Source organism: Xenopus laevis, chromosome 3S (genome assembly GCF_017654675.1).
Source record: "Xenopus laevis strain J_2021 chromosome 3S, Xenopus_laevis_v10.1, whole genome shotgun sequence".
NCBI lineage: Eukaryota > Metazoa > Chordata > Amphibia > Anura > Pipidae > Xenopus > Xenopus laevis.
Window position 1 is genome coordinate 3901887 of NC_054376.1, and position 24989 is coordinate 3926875.

General features: G+C 43.4%; 1 protein-coding gene across 2 annotated transcripts in view; it reads right to left on the reverse strand.

Moving 5' to 3' along the window:
* Window positions 1-23049, reverse strand: part of agbl3.S (AGBL carboxypeptidase 3 S homeolog) — a 35159-nt gene extending 12110 nt beyond the window's left edge. The window contains exons 1-8 of one of the 2 annotated variants that reach the window (XM_041587893.1): window positions 22893-23049; window positions 18772-18872; window positions 15595-15652; window positions 9581-9766; window positions 8807-8914; window positions 6254-6404; window positions 3304-4086; window positions 183-354 (exon numbers count right to left, since the gene is read on the reverse strand). In XM_041587893.1, the coding sequence (XP_041443827.1) occupies window positions 183-354; window positions 3304-4086; window positions 6254-6404; window positions 8807-8914; window positions 9581-9766; window positions 15595-15652; window positions 18772-18837 (1524 nt within the window). In that variant the 5' untranslated portion in view covers window positions 18838-18872; window positions 22893-23049. The remainder of the gene's footprint in view (window positions 1-182; window positions 355-3303; window positions 4087-6253; window positions 6405-8806; window positions 8915-9580; window positions 9767-15594; window positions 15653-18771; window positions 18873-22892) is intronic. The other variant, XM_041587892.1, reaches the window with a different exon arrangement.
* Between the last annotated feature and the right edge of the window lie 1940 nt (window positions 23050-24989).

A 24989-nucleotide genomic window follows, 5' to 3' on the forward strand; every position in this document is an offset into this window, starting at 1 on the left:
CTATACCTGCTATCCCACAGTCACACTCCCTTCCCAGAGACTATTATCCACTGTTACTAATAGTTCTACTGTGGTGCTTACACAGAAGCCAGTGTAGGCAGCACAGAGACAGTTTTCATTACAAATCACACACAGTAAAAAGCTGTAAATAAATTCTTCAAGACAATTCAAATTTCAAATACCTTTTCAGGATCATTCTTGCTGAGCATGAGTGGGAATATTCGCTCGTACAAGTAGAGCTGTTTATCTGGGAACTCTTTGGAAGCCTTTTTGCACCCATACATAAATACGTTCTGCTTCCTGCTGTGTCCATGTAAGTCGCAATACAGTAATATCTCCCTCTCCTGCATCACACTGAGTGCACAAGAAATGAAGTCATTTTATAGTTATTTTATTTCTGTACTGCACAAGTCTGCAGGCTGAACTCTGAGCATCACTCATGTATTATAAGGGATAATGTACCCCCTACTGTAAATGATAAGGATATTAGAAGTCACTGAGGGGTTGTTCTGTGACCATATAAAGGCACAAGGCTGCAGGCTGAATTATACAGGGAACTCTGAGTATCACTCGTGTATTATAAGGGATAATGTACCTCCTACTGTAAATGATAAGGATATTAGAAGTCACTGAGGGGTTGTTCTGTGACCATATAAAGGCACAAGGCTGCAGGCTGAGTTATACAGGGAACTCTGAGTATCACTCATGTATTATAAGGGATAATGTACCCCCTACTGTAAATGATAAGGATATTAGAAGTCACTGAGGGGTTGTTCTGTGACCATATAAAGGCACAAGGCTGCAGGCTGAGTTATACAGGGAACTCTGAGTATCACTCATGTATTATAAAGGATAATGTACCCCCTACTGTAAATGATAAGGATATTAGACGTCACTGAGGGGTTGTTCTGTGACCATATAAAGGCACAAGGCTGCAGGCTGAGTTATACAGGGAACTCTGAGTATCACTCATGTATTATAAGGGATAATGTACCCCCTACTGTAAATGATAAGGATATTAGAAGTCACTGAGGGGTTGTTCTGTGACCATATAAAGGCACAAGGCTACAGGCTGAGTTATACAGGGATCTCTGAGTATCACTCATGTATTATAAGGGATAATGTACCCCTACTGTAAATGATAAGGATATTAGAAGTCACTGAGGGGTTGTTCTGTGACCATATAAAGGCACAAGGCTGCAGGCTGAGTTATACAGGGAACTCTGAGCACTAGAGGGAGCTCTTCCTCCACTCACAGCAGACCGCTCTCTGAATTTTATTAAGAAAAAATGCCAGAATTGAGAGCTTCTTGTTGCTGAACATTTGTGAGTGAAATCAGCTCCCTGTGATCAGACACCAAACTGAGTGACAGCAGCAGGCAGATCATTTAAGGTAATCAGCCCCACGTCAACAGATTTAAGGCGTCCGTGTGGAAGTGAGATGGACAGCGCTGATTGTAGCCCCTGTGGTTATTATTATAGTGACTATTATCTCTCTCTTATTTATACTGTGCCACTGACTTGCTGGCTAATTCCCTGGAGAATGCATACCATGCGCCTGTGCCTTTAAACTGAATGCAAGTCAGAAAACAGTTTATTTTATTTGCATTTCAGGATTTTGCATTTCAGGATCAAGCAGCGTGGGGCTTATTCTCTCCATTTCCCAGGATTCTCAGCTCCACCAGCAGGGGGCAATATTTATCCACGGGCTTATTATTACTGAAGCGTTGGCAGCTCCATATTAGTAGCACCAATTAAACTCTGATATCAGTTTGCAGGTCCCTTGGGTAGAATGAATTAAAGGAGATAAATAAGTAAATTATAGTCTGAGATTTATCAAACTTCATTAAAAACAAGAGGAGGCGAGGCAACATGGGGTGTGATATATGGGCCGGGCTCCTTTCATCGTTATATTGCTGGTGTGTGGGCACTAATTATTACACTAATACTCCTGCCACTGACATTATTAGCACATATATATAATGTTATGTAAACATGGGACGTGTTTATTGCCTCCCTGGTCATATCTCACTGTTATAAGCTTCAACCCCACAAGTGGAGGAGGAAAAGGTTTAAAGGATAAGTAAACCTATAAAAGAAATGAATGTAGAATTGATGAGAGTGTTATTCTAAGCACTTTTGTCATTTACATTTATTTTCTTTTTATTGTAAGATATTAAGGGATACATGTGCTGTTAATATGAATGAATTTTGTTCCAACAGCACCACCTGCTGGTCAGTTTCTGACCAGTCTGACCACCAAGTAGTCAAGGAAGTTGTCAGGAGAAAGAAAGAGGCTGCTCTGATGTTCTTCTGCTTAGGAAAACAATTAGAAACCTTTCTCAAATCTTTCCTAAGCAGAAGAACATCAGCCTCTTTCTTTCTCCTGACAACTTCCTTGACTACTTGGTGGTCAGACTGGTGGGAAACTGACCAGCAGGTGGCGCTGTTGGAACCAAATTCATTCATATTAACAGCACATGTATCCCTTAATATCTTGGAATAAAAAGAAAATAAATGATGAATGTAAATCACAAAAGTGCTTAGAATAACACTCTCATCAATTTTTCATTCATTTAATTTAAAGGTTTACTTATTCTTTAACCTTTGTTTCTCTTGACTCAAATCAGGGGATACTGTAGTCAGGGGCCCCATGGCGGAGGGTCTCTCAGTTGGATAAGTGCAGTTTGCAGGCTGCGAATCAAAGGGCCTTTTTTTTCCACTGGGGCCCTTTTTTTCCTTATTGGCAGGACCCACCACCCAGGGGACTCATAACTGAGGAGCAGACCCTTGTAGCATGGGGTCCCATAATTATTGGGGGCCCTGAGTGAATTTGCAGCCTACTTCTCTGAGAACCTTATTGAGGCTCATTCAGATATCAACTGGGCCTGGTGGAAGATTGCAATAGTCAACGGCCGCCTACAATGGAAGCCCCATAACTCACCACCTGATCATGTTGTGGGTGAACCAGATAGACTGAAACCAAAATACTGGGGGGCCCTGAGTGAATTTACAGCTTACTACCCAAATGAGAACCTGGCTGAGGCACATTCAGAGGCCAACTGCGCCTGGTGGAAAATTCCAATAGTCAACGGCCGCCTACAATGGAAGCCCCATAACTCACCGCCTGATCATGTTGTGGGTGAACCAGATAGACTGAAACCCCAATACTGGGGGACACTGAGTGAATTTACAGCTTACTACCCAAATGAGAACCTGGCTGAGGCACTTTCAGATATCAACTGGGTCTGATGGAAGATTCCAATAGTCAACGACCACCTACAATGGAAGCCCCATAACTCACCGCCTGATCATGTTGCGGGTGAACCAGATAGACGGAAAGGAATCTTTCAGCCTGGACTTGTAGTTGCGGTTCAGGTCGCGGCCAGTCAGAGAGCAGCGGTAATTGCCCACAATCACCCCGTCCAGGTTCAGCATCGGTACCACTTTGAAGACGAAGGAATCGCGTAAGACCTGGGCATCATTACTGGAGCTTAGAATATAATCCAGGAAACCCTTCATCACCCATGAGCTGTTGGTTTCCCCCGGGTGGACCCTGGCTGTTACTATCACTGCTTTCTTCTTCATTGGTCGGTCGGTAGCAGGAGACGGGTTGGTGATGGTCAGTACATACACCATGTTCCCAGCTAAGGAACGGCACAGGACTCTGATCTTACAGTACTTGGAACGTTCCGGATCACGGGTGATACTGGCCAAGTAATCCTGCAGGTTGGAGTAGGTATAAGGATAACAATGTGCAAAGTAGCAGGTGTCCATATTGTGCGGGAAGCGGAAGGTCCAAGACAGAGAGAAGAACGGCTGGCCATTTTGGCTCAGGTTGTTCCTGTAATACTTTATATTCTCTCCGGTTCTGTGCCAGCCAACGCCGAGTTTTTTTGCCTCTGCCTCAGAATATACGAGCGGCCGCATGCCACGGCTGTAAAGGCTGGACGGCTTCCTGAGGTTGACGATGGTGAATCGGTAATGGACGCCGGCTCGGGTGTTTCGGACTCGGAAGTAGAACCACTGCGTGTGGCGGTCAGTGTACAGGTCTGTGCGAAGGGTTAAGTGGTAGTCGTATTCACCTCTAGGAGACCAGAAGGTAAGAGATAAGTCAACTGGATCTGATAGGAACCAACACTACTGCCTATTAGGTATTACCAATAAGGTCAGTGTATTCCTATATAATAGAAAGTCTACACCCTTCCTGATCTTACTTTAAAGGGGCTGTTCACCTTTAAATTAACTGTTAGTATGATGTAGAGAGGGATATTCTGAGACCATTTGCAATTGGTTTTCATTTTTTATTATTTGCAGTTTTTGAGTTATTTAGCTTTTTATTCAGCAGTTTGCAATTTCAGCCGTCTGCTTGCTAGGGTCCCAAATACCCTAGTAACCATGCAATGATTTGAATAAGAGACTGGACTATGAATAGGAGAGGCCTGAATATAAAAAAAAATGAGGAATAAAAAACAGCAATAACTACATTTGAAGCCTTACAGAGCATTTGATTTTTAGATGGGGTCAGTGACCCCCCACTTGAAAGCTGGAAAAGTGTCTGAAGAAATCACATAATTTAGAAACACTATAAAAGAAAAAATGAAGGCCAATTGAAAAGTTGCTTACAATTAGCCATTCTACAACATACTAAAAGTTAGTTATACTGTAGGCTATAGCAACCATGCACTGATTTGAACAAGAGACTGGAATATGAATAGGAGGGACTGAATAGAAAGAGGAGGAATAAAAAGCATCAATAACAATAAATGTGTAGCCTTAGAGTATTTGTTTTTTAGATGGGGTCAGTGACCCCCCCCATTTGAAACCTGGAAAGAGTTAGAATAAAAAGGAAAATAATTAAAAAAACTATAACAAATAAATAATGAAGGCCAATTTAAAAGTTGTTTAAAATGGTCCATTCTTCAACATACGGGAAAAAAAAGTTAACTGACAGTGAACCACCCCTTTAATCTAGATAAGAAATGATATTCTGTATCCAAGTAATGACAGCGGGCACATGGCTCAAGCAGCCGGTATAATACGACTATGGCCTGTCAGGTGCCAGACGAGAGATAGTGATTTATCTCATTATTATGCACAGTTACTAAGTGAATTTATGGCAATTTATTCCATGACAAAGGCAGAAAGTGGCAGGAGCAACTGGGGGGGGGGGGAAGCTTTCACGCTGAGAAAATGAAAATCCAGGTAATAGATTTCTGAAATGGACCTGGTTTGTACCAGATTAACGGGTGCCTGCCATTGGCTGGACTCAGCGCTGCACCCCAGGAAGCCAGTTCCAGTCCGGAAAGGTAAAAAGTTTGCAGAATTTTCAGAAGGTTCTATTTGGCCTCCAGGAGGAGCTACTCGGCCTCCAGGGGGAGCTATTTGGCCTTCATGAGTTTCTATTTGGCCTCCAGGAGGAGCTATTTGGCCTCCATGAGTTTCTATTTGGCCTCAAGGAGGAGCCATTCGGCCTCCATGAGTTTCTATTTAGCCTCCAGGAGGAGCTATTTGGCCTCCATGAGTTTCTATTTGGTCTCAAGGAGGAGCCATTCGGCCTCCATGAGTTTGTATTTGGCCTCAAGGTGGAGCCATTCGGCCTTCATGAGTTTGTATTTGGCCTCCAGGAGGAGCTATTTGGCCTCCATGAGTTTCTATTTGGTCTCAAGGAGGAGCCATTCGGCCTCCATGAGTTTCTATTTGGTCTCAAGGAGGAGCCATTCGGCCTCCATGAGTTTCTATTTAGCCTCCAGGAGGAGCTATTTGGCCTCCATGAGTTTCTATTTGGTCTCAAGGAGGAGCCATTCAGCCTCCATGAGTTTCTATTAGGCCTCAAGGAGGAGCCATTCGGCCTCCATGAGTTTCTATTTGGTCTCAAGGAGGAGCCATTCGGCCTCCATGAGTTTCTATTTGGCCTCCAGGAGAAGCTATTTGGCCTCCATGAGTTTCTATTTGGTCTCAAGGAGGAGCCATTCAGCCTCCATGAGTTTCTATTAGGCCTCAAGGAGGAGCCATTCGGCCTCCATGAGTTTCTATTTGGTCTCAAGGAGGAGCCATTCGGCCTCCATGAGTTTCTATTTGGCCTCCAGGAGGAGCTATCTGGCCTCCAGGAGGAGCTGGTGCACATGGAATGAAACCTTTTTCTTTTATTTAACAGACAGAGCTCCTGTTAAAGGAGAATAGAACCCATCAATACAACCTCAGCCCTCTGCTCAAGCTGCCACTACTAATGCACCCCGATACACTGCACCTACACCTGGACTACTTTCTGCAGATTTCCGCTTTCGAAGCGAGCCTCAAACTCAAGCGTATTGTCGGCCTTCTCCCGGCTGCGTGAGTGCGTCTGCTTGAGTGGGGTGCAGTGTCCGCCCACCTGGGAGTACATGAAGTACGGCCCTTTGTTACCTGATAAAAAGAAAGAGTAAGATCACAATAAAATCAACAGCCCTAGAGCCGGCCAATCATTACTATTAAAGTAGAACTACAGGGCACATGAGCCCCCCACCCAAAAATCTCATTCCCAAATCAAGGGGACGAATATGAAGTTGCCCCTATAACTGTCCCGGTGCTTCTGGGAAGGTTACCACTAGTTGTTGTTGTTGCTGGGAGTTGCTTCCATTCAGCCACAAGAGCATTAGTCAGGTTGGCCACTGATGTTGGGGATCAGGCTCACAGTCGGGGTTCCATCCTACAGGGGTTCTGTTGGGTTACCCCTTCTTTTGGGGCTATAACTCTCCCGGTGCTTCTGGGAAGGTTCCACTAGATGTTGGAACATTGTTGCTGGGAGTTGCCTCCATTCAGTCACAAGATCATTAGTGATGTTGGGGCTCACAGCTGGGGTTCCAGTACATCCCACAGGGGTTCAGTTAGGTTGAGGGCTCATCTCAGCAAACCCATTGTGTAGGGATCTGGTAAAAGGGGTGTGGTGTTGTTGAACTGTAGGTTTAGAAGGGTCAGGAGTTGGGCTGGATGGGGGTGTTGCCTGTTGTGCATATGGGGCCCCCGTTATTTCTGATGGCAACCCTGCCCATATCCCATGCATCATCCATTGGCATAAAAAACAGGGTCATAAATGGAGCTGCCATTCCTTCTAAAAGAATTGTTCAGTATAAAAATAAAAACTGGGTAAATAGACAGGCTGTGCAAAATAAATAATGTATCTAATATAGTTAGTTAGCCAAAAATGTAATATATAAAGGCTGGAGTGAGTGGATGTGTAACATAATAGCCAGAACACTACTTCCTGCTTTTCAGCTCTCTAACGCTGAGTTAGTCAGTGACTTTAAAGGATCAGAAATATCAATTTTTTTTTTACAAAAAAATTAGTTTGTATACTACAAAAAAAAACACCAACACATATTAAAACATTTAAAATTGAAAAGTCTTTATTTAGAAATAACTGACCGAAACTCCACTTGCGCTCCTCTTCAGAAAAGGCGATCCATTGTGCGGCGCTCAATTTCTCCTCCCTGGCTATCTCCTATAAGGAAGGCAGGGAGGAGAAATCGAGTGCCAAAGGATGGATCGCCTTTTCTGAAGAGGAGCGCAAGCGGAGATTCGGTAAGTTATTTCTAAATAAAGACTTTAAATGATTAATATGTGTTGGTGTTTTTTTTTCCGTAGTATACCAACTTATTTTTTTTTTAAAAAATATTTGATGTTACTGATCCTTTAAGGGGGGCCACATGGGACATAACTGTTCAGTGAGTTTGCAATTGATCCTCAGCATTCAGCTCAGAATCAAAAGCAACAGTTATGTCCCATGTGACCCTCTTCAAGTCTCCGATTGGTTACTGCCTGGTAACCAATCAGTACAAAGTAAGAGAGCTGCAAAGCAGGAAGTAGTGTTCTGGCTATTATTTTACACATTAGTGATGTGCGGGTCAGGCTTTTCCCGCCCGAGCCCAACTTTAAAGCTCCTTATAGACCTGTGCCGACCTGCCCCGCTGATGACATCACAAAAGGGGCGGAGCAAGAGGCGCAAGTGTTTAATAATTCAACTCGGAAGCCGGCATTTGGAAGGTCGCCCGCGACCCGGAAAGGATCGTGCGTGGGTCGGCCTGAACCTGCCCGACCCGCGGGTATTGGGCCTGCCCACACATCACTATTACACATCCAGTCACTCCAGCCTTTATACTTTACATTTTTGGATAACGAACTATATTAGGTATATTTTTTTATTTTCTACAGCCTATCTATTTACCCAGTTTTTATTTTTACACTGTTCCTTTAAATCCAAACCAGAAGGAGACATAAGGGGTTAAACACCTTTAGAACATTCCCGAGTACAAAGATGAACGTATGAGAATCGGGGGGGCAGAAGTCGGGCGTTTGGCTCAGTGTCTAACTAGAGAGCTCGGCGACATTCTTACAATATGAGCAATTAGGGACACGGAAAGATCATGGGGGAGGGGATCTGACATTTTCAACCGGCTGTTTATAAGGCAATTATTTTGCCAAAAATATAAAAAGTTGTTGTATTAAAAATAGAAGTGGGCAGGAAGGCGAATGATTGGCTCAGAAGGCAGCGCACTTTTACTGTGTGACTCACCAGCGGCTTTGGCAACAATAATAATAATAATAACCGCCGCTGAGCATTTAATCACTGTATGAGGGATCTATACACAGGTTCAAGCAGGGGGCTTCTATATTAGCTCTCTGCTGGCATGGGGGTGGGGTTCTGTGTCCTGGGGGACCCCGTGTAACACATGCATGAATTTATTGGGGAACACTGTGTACAAAGCGACTGGTGCAAAGCGACTCTGTACATTGCTGCCGATAATATTATTAATAGCACTAGCACCCACCTTCACTGGTCTCATAGACCACCTTTCCTTCTGAGGGTCCCACACACTCTGCCTCTTTCTCTAAAGCTGTCGGACGGTACATCAGCTCTGGGGTGGGGGGATTCCATTCTGGAGATAAAGGAAGGGTTACACATTAAAGTATACCAAATTCTTTGGTTCCTGCTGAATTGTGCTTAGTACAGGGGATACCTATGCTGCCATAGTTTTATGGGATCTCTCTGTACAGACTATGAGCAAACTTAGGGGACTGTTCCTGCTGAATTGTGCTTAGTACAGGGAATACCTATGCTGCCATTGTTTTATGGGATCTCTCTGTACAGACTATGAGCAAACTTAGGGACTGTTCCTGCTGAATTGTGCTTAGTACAGGGAATACCTATGCTGCCATTGTTTTATGGGATCTCTCTGTACAGACTATGAGCAAACTTAGGGACTGTTCCTGCTGAATTGTGCTTAGTACAGGGGAATACCTATGCTGCCATAGTTTTATGGGATCTCTCTGTACAGACTATGAGCAAACTTAGGGACTGTTCCTGCTGAATTGTGCTTAGTACAGGGAATACCTATGCTGCCATAGTTTTATGGGATCTCTCTGTACAGACTATGAGTAAACTTAGGGGACTGTTCCTGCTGAATTGTGCTTAGTACAGGGAATACCTATGCTGCCATAGTTTTATGGGATCTCTTTGTACAGACTATGAGCAAACTTAGGGGATACATTTCTGCTGAATTTATAACTAAATCAAAGGGAAAATAAATACACATGTCACTCACCAATGTGCTCCACCTTCTCCTTCAGCACTTCACATTCGTAAGGCCAACGGGGCAGATGAAGGAAACTGGCAGACGATACTCCATAGAGATCTCGGGGGGCTCTCAGCCTGGCGATCTTCCTTCCCGAATGGTATTGGAACACAATCTGGGTGGTGCGCTGTGAGTAGACATCATGGAAGGAGTTACCTGGGAATGAAGAACAGGAATTGTTTATATATATATATATATATATATATATATATATATAAAGGAAGAAAAAGCCAGCACAACTCGTATAAAGGTGTTTGTTGCCTGGGTGCTAACAGCAAGACAATAGTGGATATCGGAAGAGAGGCGAGCACACACAGGTCTTAGCAGAAAAACAAAAAGTGTTTATTGAACAAAAAAACTAACGTTTCGGCTAGCACTCTAGCCTTTCTCACTTTGAGAAAGGCTAGAGTGCTAGCCGAAACGTTAGTTTTTTTGTTCAATAAACACTTTTTGTTTTTCTGCTAAGACCTGTGTGTGCTCGCTCTTCCGATATATATATATATATATATATATATATATATATATATATATATGGATGGGAAAGGAGAGGGGTGTGCGGTTTGGCTGTGGGTTTGGCAGGTTCTGGCTGAAAAATCGATTATTTTGCAGCAACAAAACATGTTTCCTGTGCAGGGCGAGGAGGTGGGGCTTCTTCTCGAAAATCTCCTCCCCTAGGCGGTGCATAATAGGAAGCCCCACCCTATAGCAAAGAGAACAAGTAACCCCCTGCTGCTCCCCCATGAATTACAGATGAGCCCCCCTCATCATAAAGCACATTCATTATTTACAGGCCTCGAAATCTTTACGCCATCAGCAAATTCTCATTACAGGGCGGTATCTGATTTACTAAGGCACAGTATCGCCTGCATTACAAGCTCAGGGGCTAAAGGGCAAATACATTGATTTTATCCTTTTGTGGCTGCTGTTTAAAGTGAAACAGGCACTTTTTTTCCCGGTCGGCCCCCCAGTCCAACACTTGCTGATGGACGGTAATAATTTGACTCCAGCCTCAGGGCAACAAAATCAGCTTGATGTGCCCCTTTAATACAGGCCATACACTGAATGCAGATTATGTATATCTACTTAGTAAAGAAACCTATTCCTTACTGACCATTACTGTATAGACCCCATGGGTCTATAAAAAAAAAAGTTAGTTCCCCTTTAAATTAACTGTTAGCATGTCACAGAATGTCCAGTTCTAAGCAACTTTTCAAATGGTCTTTATTGTTTAATTTCTATTGTTTTTTTTTAATTTCTTTATTATTATTTGTAGGAATGTACCGAACCCACTTTTTGGGATTCAGCCAAATCCCTGAATCCTTCGTGAGAGAATCGGCTGAATACCGAACCGAATTTGCATATGCAATTAGGGGCGGGAAAGGAAAAGATGGGAAAAATGTTTTTTGCTTCCTTGTTTTGTGACAAAAAGTCACGTGATTTCCCTTCCCACACTTAATTTACATATGCAAATTAGGATTTGGTTTCGGCCATGCACTAAAGGCCGAATCCTGCCCGAATCCCGAACTGAATCCTGGATTCGGTGCATCCCTAATTATTTGCCTTCTTCTTCTGACTCTTCCCTGCTTTCAAACAGGGGTCACTGACCCCATCAAAAAAAAAAAAAAAGGCTACACATGTTACTGCTAAGTCTATTGCTCCTCTTTCTATTCAGGCCTCTCCTATTCATATTCCATTGTCTGCATGGTTGCTAGGGTAATTTGGACCCTAGCAACCAGATGGCTGAAATTGCAAACTGGAGAGCTGCTGAATAAAAAGCTACAGTAAATAACTTAAATAATAAGTAATGATGGCCAATTGCAAATTGTCTCAGAATATCCCTCTCTGCATCCTACTAACAGTTAATTTAAAGGTGAACAACCCCTTTAATAACAATACAGGATCCTCCATTACGGACTCTGTAGTGCAGCCCATCCTTCTTTCTCTTCTTTGCTTTTTTGTTTACTCCAATGGTGATCAATGCAGGGGACGGAGGTGTAAAATCGGCTTTCTCACTGCCAGTTTGCTTGCTAAATATTGATATTGCAATCTCGCTGTTTGCTCAGCCTATCAGAGCGTGCCATACACAAAGGGAGAATAAACAGCAGTATCAGCAATAATGAGGCTTTTCCCAATAGATAGACAAGGCCTGACTTCTTAATCTGCTTTTGATGTGGCCCCAGCGCTGGGTGCCTTATTTCTCATTCGTGTTGTACTTTTTAATATTCAGCAGTCGCATTCGGCAGAACATCTGCATGGCCATTTTTTAAATTCTCACGTTCCAGCCTCGCATGTGGGGGCGTTGGGTAATTACTGTTTTCAAATGATTCAGTAATCGTGGGATTTTAGTGAAAAGCCTTTGCTTTAGGATTAGTGTAGCTGCTTGTATGGAGAGAGTTGCAATATAAAAAAGGGGTTTAAAGGACAAGAAAAGACTAGAAGTAGGTAGAAATGTTGTAGATTATTTTTTGTGCTTCTGTACCAGCCCAAGACAACCACAGCCCTTAAGCAGTAAAGATCTGTGTCTCCAAAGATGCCCCAGTAGCTCCCCATCTTCTTTTCTGCTGATTCACTGATTCACATGCTCTGTGCTGCTGTCACTTACTGAGCTTAGGGAGCCACTCACAATATACAGTACACATAGAATAGAAATGTCACAATATAAGGCTGATTAGTAATTAATACACATAATTACTGCATGGCAGCACAGAAACCAGTGCAATTAGCATCAGAATTTAATAATCAGCAAACCTGTAGCATCAGCTTATATTACAGCCAGGGAAGGTCATTTTCTGCTGGATAATTAGTGACGAGCCCTAAGCTTAGCTTCTCAACAGCCAATCAGAGCCCACTGAGCATGTGAGTGTCACAGACACTTTCCAAGATGGTGACCCCCTGTGACAAGTTTGAAGTCCTGGATCATTGCTGCTATTGACAAGCTCAAATTTTAGCCTCGTGCAACAAGTTCACTATATAAAATATGTCATTTTTAGCTACATTCATTTTTAGGGTTTAGTTCTCCTTTAAGGAGGAGTAATGCTTGCCTATAGTGGGCGTGGGGGGTGATTAGATAGGAGGGAGACACAGGGGTACAATTATGGCAGCAGCCTTGTAATAATGTAGCAGAAGTCAGTTATCCAAGTTTGTTTACCTTCTGTTCCATTGATTCAAGAGTCAGAACCAGCAGTGCAGAGAAGAAGGCTACAAATGCTGCACCTTATTTGTTTGGGCTTCTGTATCAGCCCCAACAGCAGGGAAGAATACCCCCCCCCCGCATATTATCTTGTGCAGATGCTCTGGGCTGCAGTCACAGATGAAGGAAAGTTCCCCTTTAAAGCTGTATGATAAGCAGATAAAGGCGTTTGTAATTAACCAGGCGCAGACGCTCGTCTCCGTAATTACAGGAGTGTTTTTTATTTTGTTGAATCTGGTGCTTTTTGTTCATTAGGAGCCGTTTCTATGCGGTTTCTGTATCCCGAGCACTGAGGGAACATAAGGGAAACGTGGCCCATACGGATCAGTACCACCCATTCCCCTTTATGATTCATTCATCTGCTGCATTTAATTACCGCTCACTGCTAACGAAGCTCGCGGAGCAATACGCTCCCACGTAAGGAGCAACTGTCAGGTGAAATACAAATAAAATGTACATGCCTGATAATGAAACAGTTAATTTAAAGGGCCAAAATACCTCCCTCTTAAAAGGGGGCCTAAGAAATGGAAAGAGCTTTACTCCCCTATGTGACGTGGTCATGGAACTTTATTCACTATAGAACGTGCGGATATAATGTATAATATATATAGTGAATAAAGTGTTTTTATACAGGTCATGGAACTCCGAGGTAACTTCTAATATCCTTATATTTTGCAACTGGGGATACTTTATTTATTATAATACACAAATTTCAGCGAGTCATGTGACAGAAACTCAAGTTTATAAGGATATAATTTACAAGATATTCATGGCTTTGTGTATTATATATATATATATATATATATATATATATATATATATATATATATATATATATATATATATATATATATATATATATATATATATATAATACACAAAAGCCATGAATATCCTGTAAATTATATCCTTATAAACGGTGAGTTCTGATGTCATTTCTGTCACATGACTAACTAAAACTTGTGTATTATAATAAATAAAGTACCCCCAGTTGCAAAATATAAGGATATTAGAAGTTACCTCGGAGTTCCATGACCTGTATAAAAACACTCGGCCTTCGGCCTCGTACTTTTATATGGTCATGAAACTCCTCGGTAACTTATAATATCCTTCTATTTTACAAGAGGGGGTACTTTATTCACTATATATATATATAATGTTATCACTGTCAGACGATTGAAATGCAACATCAACACCGCGCAGGATAAATCACCCGCCCCTTTAGCAGGGGGGGGCAAATAAGCGCTACATTAGCAACTAGAAAAGACCATTCATCACCCTGATATAAACAATAAATAAGAGAAGTGCACCCATCAATCTCCCGACGCACAGGTGCACCCACCCGCAGCTCCGTGACGGAGGGAGGCTTATTTAAAGGGCCAGGAAAGGTAAGAGCTTTAGTAGCAAAGGGAAGGTCCAGGCAGATTCTTATTCCAGGGTTCCCTCGCACTAATGCATTTAGGGTCAGTGTTGCGACTGTAAATACCCTACCAACTGGGTGGTTTTGGGTATAAATAGTGCGAAACTGTCAGAGGGTCCTGCAATAAATTGTGCACTTGTGCGTTTTATACGGAGCCAACACGTGACTAAGGGCTCCTGCAGACGAACTGGGCTGTACTCACACGGATGCATGTATACCTCCAGCAGCATCTTACGTTCCACCTGCGTCCGCACTTACATGCGTCTGTGTACAGGCCCTTTTAAAACTGGACGCAGCAGAGCTCAGGCAAAAGGAGCTCTATACGAGCACTTAGAGAAAACACAGTCTGGGGGGACATGACATCAGTATAACATTACTGCAGTTACCCCGAGCCACTTCAAACCGGGTGTCAGATATCGTGCGTTCTGCGAAGGCTTGCTAAACTTTCCCATAAATATTCATGGTGGTTACAAAATACTCCCGGCACCCAGGAATGACGTGTGCTGGGACTGCGGCTTTCCCCATGAGTGTGTGCGGCTGTGCCCGGTATAATGGGGTACAACTGAATCACCACTGCCCTGCTGCTCCCCTTGTCTTCTGAATACCAGCGCAAAATGCAAATTTGTTGCATTTCAGCTCCAAAATCATCCACAATCGTCTGGCCCTGGCCTAACAGCTCTCTAACAGAAGTTGCAATTACAATATCTGTATTGTAATTGTATTCAGTTATTTAGTTGTTTTTTTCAGCAGCTCTCAAGTATGGTATTATAGCAGCTATCCTGTTGCTGGGGTCTTATTTGCCCTAGCAACCAGGCAGAGGTTTGAAAGAAACATTGGAGTATGAATAGGAGAGGGCATGTATAGAAAGATAAGGAAGGATAAGGAATAGGTGGAGTTTCCCTTTAAAGGCATTGTTCACTTTTAAATGAACTTTTAGTATGATGCAGATGTTGATATTCTAATAATATTCTAATTTTTTTATGGTCTGGATGCTAGGGTCTTATCTGCCCTAGCAACCAGACAGAGGTTGAATGAAAGACTGGAGCATGAATAGGAGAGGGCATGTATAGAAAGATAAGCAATAAAAAGTTACAATAGCAATAAAATTGTAGCCTCAAAGAGCAATCGTTTGTTTCGCTGCCAGTGACCCCCATGTTGGAAAGATGAAGGCAAATCATTTAAAAACTATAAAAAAAAAAAATTACTAGTGAAAACCAAGTGAAAATTTCCTACATAAAAATGTTAACTTAAGGGGGAACCACACCTTTACAGTATCCCAAGAATAGGATGACAACAGCTACTCCCCCTCCCCTTCATTCAGTGACTGAACCCCAAAAATACTCCCCTGGTTCTGAACAATACATGAGCACTTACCTGGGTAATTATAGGCACGTAATTCTGGGGAGTCATATGAAGTATAGGGATCTTCTTCCTGTTTTAAACAGACATTATTATTATTATTATTATTATTACAATATAAAAATGGATAAAACAAATTTACTAGCAAAGTTGGGTTCACAGAGGAGGGGCACGGGAGCTGTAACTCAAGGGAATGGGTGGGGCTAGAACAAAGTGATGGCTGCTTACTGGGGGACTTAAAAAGTCCAGGGCCGAGGCCAAGAAAAAAAAGACAAAAACACACTTGTCAATAGGTTATGCAATAACACAGAGGGAGGTGTGAGGAATGGGAGAACCCAGGACAGAATGACAAATACTTTCATACACCTCTAAACTGCCAGCACCTTTCCCCCCCACTGATATTTATAACAGACCAGGGGTGGAATTAAAGAGAATCTCTCGACCCTTACTGACCCCATTATAAATTAATGAAAGGAAGAGGTGATGCCGTCCGTTTGTTTATAGAGATTATACCGCTGCTTCCCGGATACATTTTCACAGTCATTAATCCTCTCTGTCAGGGAAACTCATTTCTGCAGTGAGAAACAATGGGGCGGAATGAAATGGGTCACTATAAGTAGCCTACCGTATACAGAGAACTATGTAATCTCAGAGTTCTCCCATGAAATAGCTTTCTTGGGTAGGTGAAGATCCCTCATTGGCTTCGGTGGAGATCCCTCGTTACATTTATTGTAAAGTTTAACTGCTTCTCTGCAAATATCCACATGAACAGTCGGGCTTGTTGCAGGCGATTAGACACAGGTTAGTCTGACAGGACATAAGAGTTTAAACTAGTTGACCCATCTAGGGGACCCCAAAATCAGCCCTGGAGGTAGAGTCCTGCAGCGGGTCGGGGCGGGTCTCCATATCAATATTTGCTCCTTTTTTCTGGTCACGTCCACTTCCGATGATGTCATTTCCTGTACACAATGACAGCACTTCCGGCTTTACTCCCTTTTTCTGATCATATCTACTTCGATGATGTCACTTCCGGTTTATGACAGCACTTCCTGATTCTTGATGGTCAGCGGGTCGCGGGTCCGGGTTGCAGAGAAGGTACTTGCGGGTCGGGGGTCCAAGCGGGTAAGAATGCGGGTTGCGGATTGCAGGTTGCGGGTACGGGTCCCAAAAAATGGACCCGCGCAGGACTCTACCTGGAGGAGTCTTGATCACATGTCTGTTTTACATAATGGTACTTCAAGGGAAATATAACAGTTCCAGCCTTTAGTTAAATAGTCCTTTATTTGAGCAGGGGAAAGCAATGTATTAAAGGAAACGTAAACCTTTAAAACCTTCTACTTAGCAAAACAATTAGAAACCTTTCTCAAATCTTTCCTAAGCAGAAGAACATCAGCCTCTTTCTTTCTCCTGACAACTTCCTTGACTACTTGCTGGTCAGACTGGTCAGAAACTGACCAGCAGGTGGCGCTGTTGGAACAAAATTCATTCATATTAACAGCACATGTATACCTTAAAGGAGAAGTAAACCCCTTATTAAAAAAAACCCTACTCCTCCTCCTTACATAGACCTCCCTCCCCCCAGCCTCGCTGCCCCCGGTCAAATGCCCCTAACTCTTTACTTTAGATTCACAGCATCGGAGTTCGCGGCAGCCATCTTCTTCTCTTCTGTCTTCATCGGGAAGTAAGTTCTGTATCGGCGCATGCACAGTTGCAGCAGTCTTCGGGTTTTTGTCAACTGTACATGCACCAAAAGTCATGAAAATTGCTGAAGTGCCAGAAGAAGACCCGATGAAGAGTGAAGAAGAAGATGGCGTCCGTGAACTCCGATGCTGTGACTCTGCACCGAGGGGTAAGTATATAGTTAGGGGCATTTGCCTGCGGTAGCAGCTAGGCTGGTGGTGGGGGGGGGGGGTGGAGGCTCGTTCAGTGGCGTAACTAGATATTACTGGGCCCCACAGCAAATTATTTTTCAGGCCCCCAAAATGTTTAGAGGTTGACTTGTTTCTCCAATATTTATTGAAATTGTATATAAATTAGGGCCTCGTGGGGCCCCTATACCTCCTGGGCCCCCCTGCAGCCGCAGGGTCTGCTTCCTCTATAGTTACGCCCCTGGGCTCGTTGTGGGGTAGTGTTTTTTTTAATAAGGGGTTTACTTCTCCTATAATATCTTGGAATAAAAAGAAAATAAATAATGAATGTACATGACAAAAGTGCTTAGAATAACACTTTCATCAATTTTACATTCACTTATCTTATAGGTTTGCTTATCCTTTAAGGGCCAGGGCCCCCCAGAGCCCATTGCCGGCCCTTGAATGGCACTGAATAGACCACCGGAGAAGTCACCTGCCACAGCAACCAGAAGAAACAATTAAGACAATAAACGCTTATGAACTCTTGATTGCAGTTGCTCGGCAGCGGGGATGACATGGCTTTGCATAATGTTTCATCCAGAGAGAAATGGAATATCACATTGATTGTGCAGTGTGTTGCCTCATTCCTGACACCGGATCCACTGTGTGTGTTGTACAACACCCGCACACAATGGCATGTGGACAAACTCTCAGTTTCACACTTCAGTGGCTGGCGGCCGGTTTGTGAGCAGGATCCGTACAGTTCAGATTTCCTTGGCTCACAGCGCAGAATCTGAGAGCGATCTGTGTGTACTCACTGCGGGTATCTGTGCCAAGTGAATGTGCAGGTAGAACAAAGCAAAGACTTGTCTGTACAACCTACTGATCTGTGCCCAGAACATTCCTTCTCTGTATATTTGTATTTATACATATGGGAGGAGGAGGTGCCATATTGATTCCCTTAGACAGTACAGTATGAGGGTATAGCTTATTGTGTGCCCAGAACATTCCTTCTCTGTATATTTGTATTTATACATATGGGAGGAGGAGGTGCCATATTGATTCCCTTAGACAGTACAGTATGAGGGTATAGCTTATTGTGTGCCCAGAACATTCCTTCTCTGTATATTTGTATTTATACATATGGGAGGAGGTGCCATATTGATTCCCTTAGACAGTACAGTATGAGGGTATAGCTTATTGTGGGCCCAGAACATTCCTTCTCTGTATATTTCTATTTATACATATGGGAGGGAGGTGCCATATTGCTTTTCTAAGACAACACAATAAGTACAAAGAATCAAGGACTTACTTATTTTGTTTGTTACATGACAAAACTTACCGTCTCAGAATCACTGACGCTGCTGCCATCAGACAGAACTTCTTCCTTTTTCATATCAGCTGACATGGCATTTAAGAAAAATCTCTATCTCATCCCTCCAACTAAAGAAAGAAAATAGTATTAAACGGAGTTAAAATCCTCACAGATGTGATTTCTGAGTGAAGAAATTGTGTATTTTATTTACTGTACCAGCCCAAAGGTGCAGCAGCCCTAGAACAGCAATGATCCAGTTGCCCCCAGCAGCTCCCCATCTTGGATCTTGTTAGGCTCTTTTATGAGTCAGCGGCACTGCACATGCTCAGTGGGCTTCTTCAAGGGACCAGATCTTCCCTGCTAAAGAGCTTTGGTTCCTTGGGCTGGTACAGAACCTAATGTACAGCATTTCTAGCTACTTCTTTAGTTAAGCTTTATTTCTCCTTTAACCAGGATTGTGGAACCCCATCATTTTATAAATCAGCACAATTAATCAATCAGTGTAATCACCAAACAATTAAATGCAAGAAGGCGGATTTGCTGGGAAGAGACATCCAATATAGATTTCTACTTCCAGTATCTCCCATTCCGGGTGAAAGTAATGAAGCAATTAGTGCAATTACAATCTCAGTATAGGGGAAAGTTTGTTAGAGACAACAATCTGATTTACATTTGTTCTCTTTAATTTAAGTGTAATTATATATTTTATAGCTTGAATGATCCAGTCATTGTAACAGCTGGACACCCAACACTCCATGCACAATAGGCTCTCTATAGTAGCTGTGGGATGGCAGGTATAGTAGGGAGAGATGGTGCCTATAGTAACAGTGGATAATAGTCTCTGGGAAGGGAGTGTGACTGTGGGATAGCAGGTATAGTAGGGAGAGATGATGCCTATAGTAACAGTGGATAATAGTCTCTGGGAAGGGAGTGTGACTGTGGGATAGCAGGTATAGTAGGGAGAGATGATGCCTATAGTAACAGTGGATAATAGTCTCTGGGAAGGGAGTGTGACTGTGCAGGTATAGTAGGGAGAGATGGTGCCTATAGTAATAGTGGATAATAGTCTCTGGGAAGGGAGTGTGACTGTGGGATAGCAGGTATAGTAGGGAGAGATGGTGCCTATAGTAACAGTGGATAATAGTCTCTGGGAAGGGAGTGTGACTGTGGGATAGCAGGTATAGTAGGGAGAGATGTGTCTATAGTAACAGTGGAAAATAGTCTCTGTGAAGGGAGTGTGACTGTGGGATAGCAGGTATAGTAGGGAGAGATGTGTCTATAGTAACAGTGGATAATAGTCTCTGGGAAGGGAGTGTGACTGTGGGATAGCAGGTATAGTAGGGAGAGATGTGTCTATAGTACCAGTGGATAATAGTCTCTGGGAAGGGAGTGTGACTGTGGGATAGCAGGTATAGTAGGGAGAGATGGTGCCTATAGTAACAGTGGATAATAGTCTCTGGGAAGGGAGTGTGACTGTGGGATAGCAGGTATAGTAGGGAGAGATGGTGCCTATAGTAACAGTGGATAATAGTCTCTGGGAAGGGAGTGTGACTGTGGGATAGCAGGTATAGTAGGGAGAGATGGTGTCTACAGTAACAGTGGGATAATAGTCTCTGGGAAGGGAGTGTGACTGTGGGATACCAGGTATAGTAGGGAGAGATGGTGCCTATAGTAACAGTGGGATAATAGTCTCTGGGAAGGGAGTGTGACTGTGGGATAGCAGGTATAGTAGGGAGAGATGTGTCTATAGTAACAGTGGATAATAGTCTCTGGGAAGGGAGTGTGACTGTGGGATAGCAGGTATAGTAGGGAGAGATGGTGCCTATAGTAACAGTGGATAATAATCTCTGGGAAGTGAGTGTGACTGTGGGATAGCAGGTATAGTAGGGAGAGATGGTGCCTATAGTAACAGTGGATAATAGTCTCTGGGAAGGGAGTGTGACTGTGGGATAGCAGGTATAGTAGGGAGAGATGTGTCTATAGTAACAGTGGATAATAGTCTCTGGGAAGGGAGTGTGACTGTGGGATAGCAGGTATAGTAGGGAGAGATGGTGCCTATAGTAACAGTGGGATAATAGTCTCTGGGAAGGGAGTGTGACTGTGGGATAGCAGGTATAGTAGGGAGAGATGGTGCCTATAGTAACAGTGGATAATAGTCTCTGGGAAGGGAGTGTGACTGTGGGATAGCAGGTATAGTAGGGAGAGATGGTGCCTATAGTAACAGTGGATAATAGTCTCTGGGAAGGGAGTGTGACTGTGGGATAGCAGGTATAGTAGGGAGAGATGGTGCCTATAGTAACAGTGGATAATAGTCTCTGGGAAGGGAGTGTGACTGTGGGATAGCAGGTATAGTAGGGAGAGATGGTGCCTATAGTAACAGTGGATAATAGTCTCTGGGAAGGGAGTGTGACTGTGGGATAGCAGGTATAGTAGGGAGAGATGGTGTCTATAGTAACAGTGGATAATAGTCTCTGGGAAGGGAGTGTGACTGTGGGATAGCAGGTATAGTAGGGAGAGATGTTGTCTATAGTAACAGTGGATAATAGTCTCTGGGAAGGGAGTGTGACTGTGGGATAGCAGGTATAGTAGGGAGAGATGGTGCCTATAGTAACAGTGGATAATAGTCTCTGGGAAGGGAGTGTGACTGTGGGATAGCAGGTATAGTAGGGAGAGATGGTGCCTATAGTAACAGTGGATAATAGTCTCTGGGAAGGGAGTGTGACTGTGGGATAGCAGGTATAGTAGGGAGAGATGGTGTCTATAGTAACAGTGGGATAATAGTCTCTGGGAAGGGAGTGTGACTGTGGGATAGCAGGTATAGTAGGGAGAGATGGTGTCTATAGTAACAGTGGGATAATAGTCTCTGGGAAGGGAGTGTGACTGTGGGATAGCAGGTATAGTAGGGAGAGATGGTGCCTATAGTAACAGTGGGATAATAGTCTCTGGGAAGGGAGTGTGACTGTGGGATAGCAGGTATAGTAGGGAGAGATGGTGCCTATAGTAACAGTGGGATAATAGTCTCTGGGAAGGGAGTGTAACTGTGGGATAGCAGGTATAGTAGGGAGAGATGGTGTCTATAGTAACAGTGGATAATAGTCTCTGGGAAGGGAGTGTGACTGTGGGATAGCAGGTATAGTAGGGAGAGATGGTGCCTATAGTAACAGTGGATAATAGTCTCTGGGAAGGGAGTGTGACTGTGGGATAGCAGGTATAGTAGGGAGAGATGGTGCCTATAGTAACAGTGGATAATAGTCTCTGGGAAGGGAGTGTGACTGTGGGATAGCAGGTATAGTAGGGAGAGATGGTGTCTATAGTAAGAGTTGGATAATAGTTCTGACTCCCTAGGGACCCCACTGGGGCTGGAAGTAGCACTGAAACGTGGGGTAAAAATTGCTGGAAGTCAGGGTCTAACAAAGATATGAATATTGTGCCCTCTCCCTTAGCAGTTAATGTTCTACAACTCCCAGCATCCTCTAAAACCAAAATACACAGTCCTTAAAAGGTCATGGGGAAATGTTTTTTTTCAAAATGCACCCGTTAATAATGCTGCTCCAGCACAATTCTGCACTGAAATCCGTTTCTCAAAGGAGCAAACAGATTTTTTTTTTATATTTAATTTTGAAATCTGACATGGGGCTAGACATATTGTTCGTTTCCCAGCTGCCCCCAGTCATGTGACTTGTGCTCTGATAAACTTCAGTCACTCTTTACTGCTGTACTGCAAGTTGGGGTGATATCACCCCCCCCCCAGCAGCCAAACAACAGAACAATGGGAAGGTAACCAGATAGCAGCTCCCTAACACAAGATAACAGCTGCCTGGTAGATCTAAGAATAACACTCAATAGTAAAATCCAGGTCCCACTGAGACACATTCAGTTACATTGAGAAGGAAAAACAACAGGCTGCCAGAAAGCAGTTCCATCCTAAAGTGCTGGCTCTTTCTGAAATCACATGACCAGGCAAAATGACCTGAGATGCACCTACACACCAATATTACAACTAAATACACTTGCTGCTTCAGGAATGACATTTTATATTGTACAGTGAATTATTTGCAGTGAAACAGTGTCATTTAGAAATAAAAGTCATGACAGAATCCCATTAAGCCAATGTTCCGCTTTTTCCTGCCTCCCCCATGATCTCTCACCTGCACTCTCTCTCCCCCGGGCACGGATTCCCATCCTCTCACTGCTCACTCCCCGCTGCCTTTCCCGAGATCCTCCCCTCCCTCTGATTCTTCTTCTCCTCCTCCTCCCACTTCTCCGGGCTACCGGCCAGCTCAAGTCTCCCGGGTAACTTTTGTATACACGGCTGCCTAGCAACGCTGGAATTCCCACACTGCGTGCCAAGCCTCTCTTTGGCGCTGGAAGCGGATTGGTTGATAACCTTATTCCTGCCTCTCGTGAGGAGTAACAGTAGCAAGTGGAACAGGTGAGGAGGAGGCGCTTAGTGGGAACAGGTAACTCCAGACCTCCCACATACTGACCTGCTATTTGTATACATGAAATATCCCTGTACTGCATTATAGGGGCACTTGTGCTTTAACTCTACACAGTGTTCTTTTGAAACAATCGCTTTTTATTTTTGCCATTTTGGAGTTTTTGAATTGTTTACATTTTTGCCTGGCAATCTGGAAGTTCAGCAGCTTAGCTATGTGGTTGCTAGGGTCTAATGTCCCATAACAACCAACCAACAGCTTCTTCTCTCCCTTATTTATTCAGACAATTTGGAGTTGGTGGAGCAACTGGGAAAATACAATGGAACTGGGGTCCCACTCACACAAACCATAGGTATTCCCTATACTAAGCACAATTCAGCAGGAACCGTCCCCTAAGTTTGCTCATAGTCTGTACAGAGAGATCCCATAAAACTATGGCAGCATAGGTATTCCCCTGTACTAAGCACAATTCAGCAGGAACAGTCCCTAAGTTTGCTCATAGTCTGTACAGAGAGATCCCATAAAACTATGACAGTATAGGTATTCCCTGTACTAAGCACAATTCAGCAGGAACAGTCCCTAAGTTTGCTCATAGTCTGTACAGAGAGATCCCATAAAACTATGGCAACATAGGTATTCCCTGTACTAAGCACAATTCAGCAGGAACAGTCCCTAAGTTTGCTCATAGTCTGTACAGAGAGATCCCATAAAACTATGGCAACATAGGTATTCCCTGTACTAAGCACAATTCAGCAGGAACAGTCCCTAAGTTTGCTCATAGTCTGTACAGAGAGATCCCATAAAACTATGGCAGCATAGGTATTCCCCTGTACTAAGCACAATTCAGCAGGAACAGTCCCCTAAGTCTGCTCATAGTCTGTACAGAGAGATCCCATAAAACTATGGCAGCATAGGTATCCCCTGTACTAAGCACAATTCAACAGGAACAGTCCCTAAGTTTGCTCATAGTCTGTACAGAGAGATCCTATAAAACTATGGCAGCATAGGTATTCCCTGTACTAAGCACAATTCAGCAGGAACAGTCCCTAAGTTTGCTCATAGTCTGTACAGAGAGATCCCATAAAACTATGGCAGTATAGGTATTCCCCTGTACTAAGCACAATTCAGCAGGAACAGTCCCTAAGTTTGCTCATAGTCTGTACAGAGAGATCCCATAAAACTATGACAGTATAGGTATTCCCTGTACTAAGCACAATTCAGCAGGAACAGTCCCTAAGTTTGCTCATAGTCTGTACAGAGAGATCCCATAAAACTATGGCAACATAGGTATTCCCTGTACTAAGCACAATTCAGCAGGAACAGTCCCTAAGTTTGCTCATAGTCTGTACAGAGAGATCCCATAAAACTATGGCAGTATAGGTATTCCCCTGTACTAAGCACAATTCAGCAGGAACAGTCCCCTAAGTTTGCTCATAGTCTGTACAGAGAGATCCCATAAAACTATGGCAGCATAGGTATTCCCTGTACTAAGCACAACTGGAGAGCTGCTGAATAAAAAGCTAAATAACTCAAAATCCACAAATAATAAAAAATGAAATCCAATTGCAATTGGTCTCAGAATATCCCTCTGTACATCATACTGACAGTTCATTTAAAGGCGGACCAACCCTTTAAATCCAGCATTGTTATATCTTTGTGACGTGTTCACCGCAGATCAATTTTAGATGTTTTTGGATGAGGGTTTTCTGTAGGGGAAAGAATTTGCACCCAGCCCCCCCCCCAGTATCCACGAGGATACCAGGAAAACTCCCAGTGGGTCCAGGTGTCAGTGGTCCCTCCTGCTTT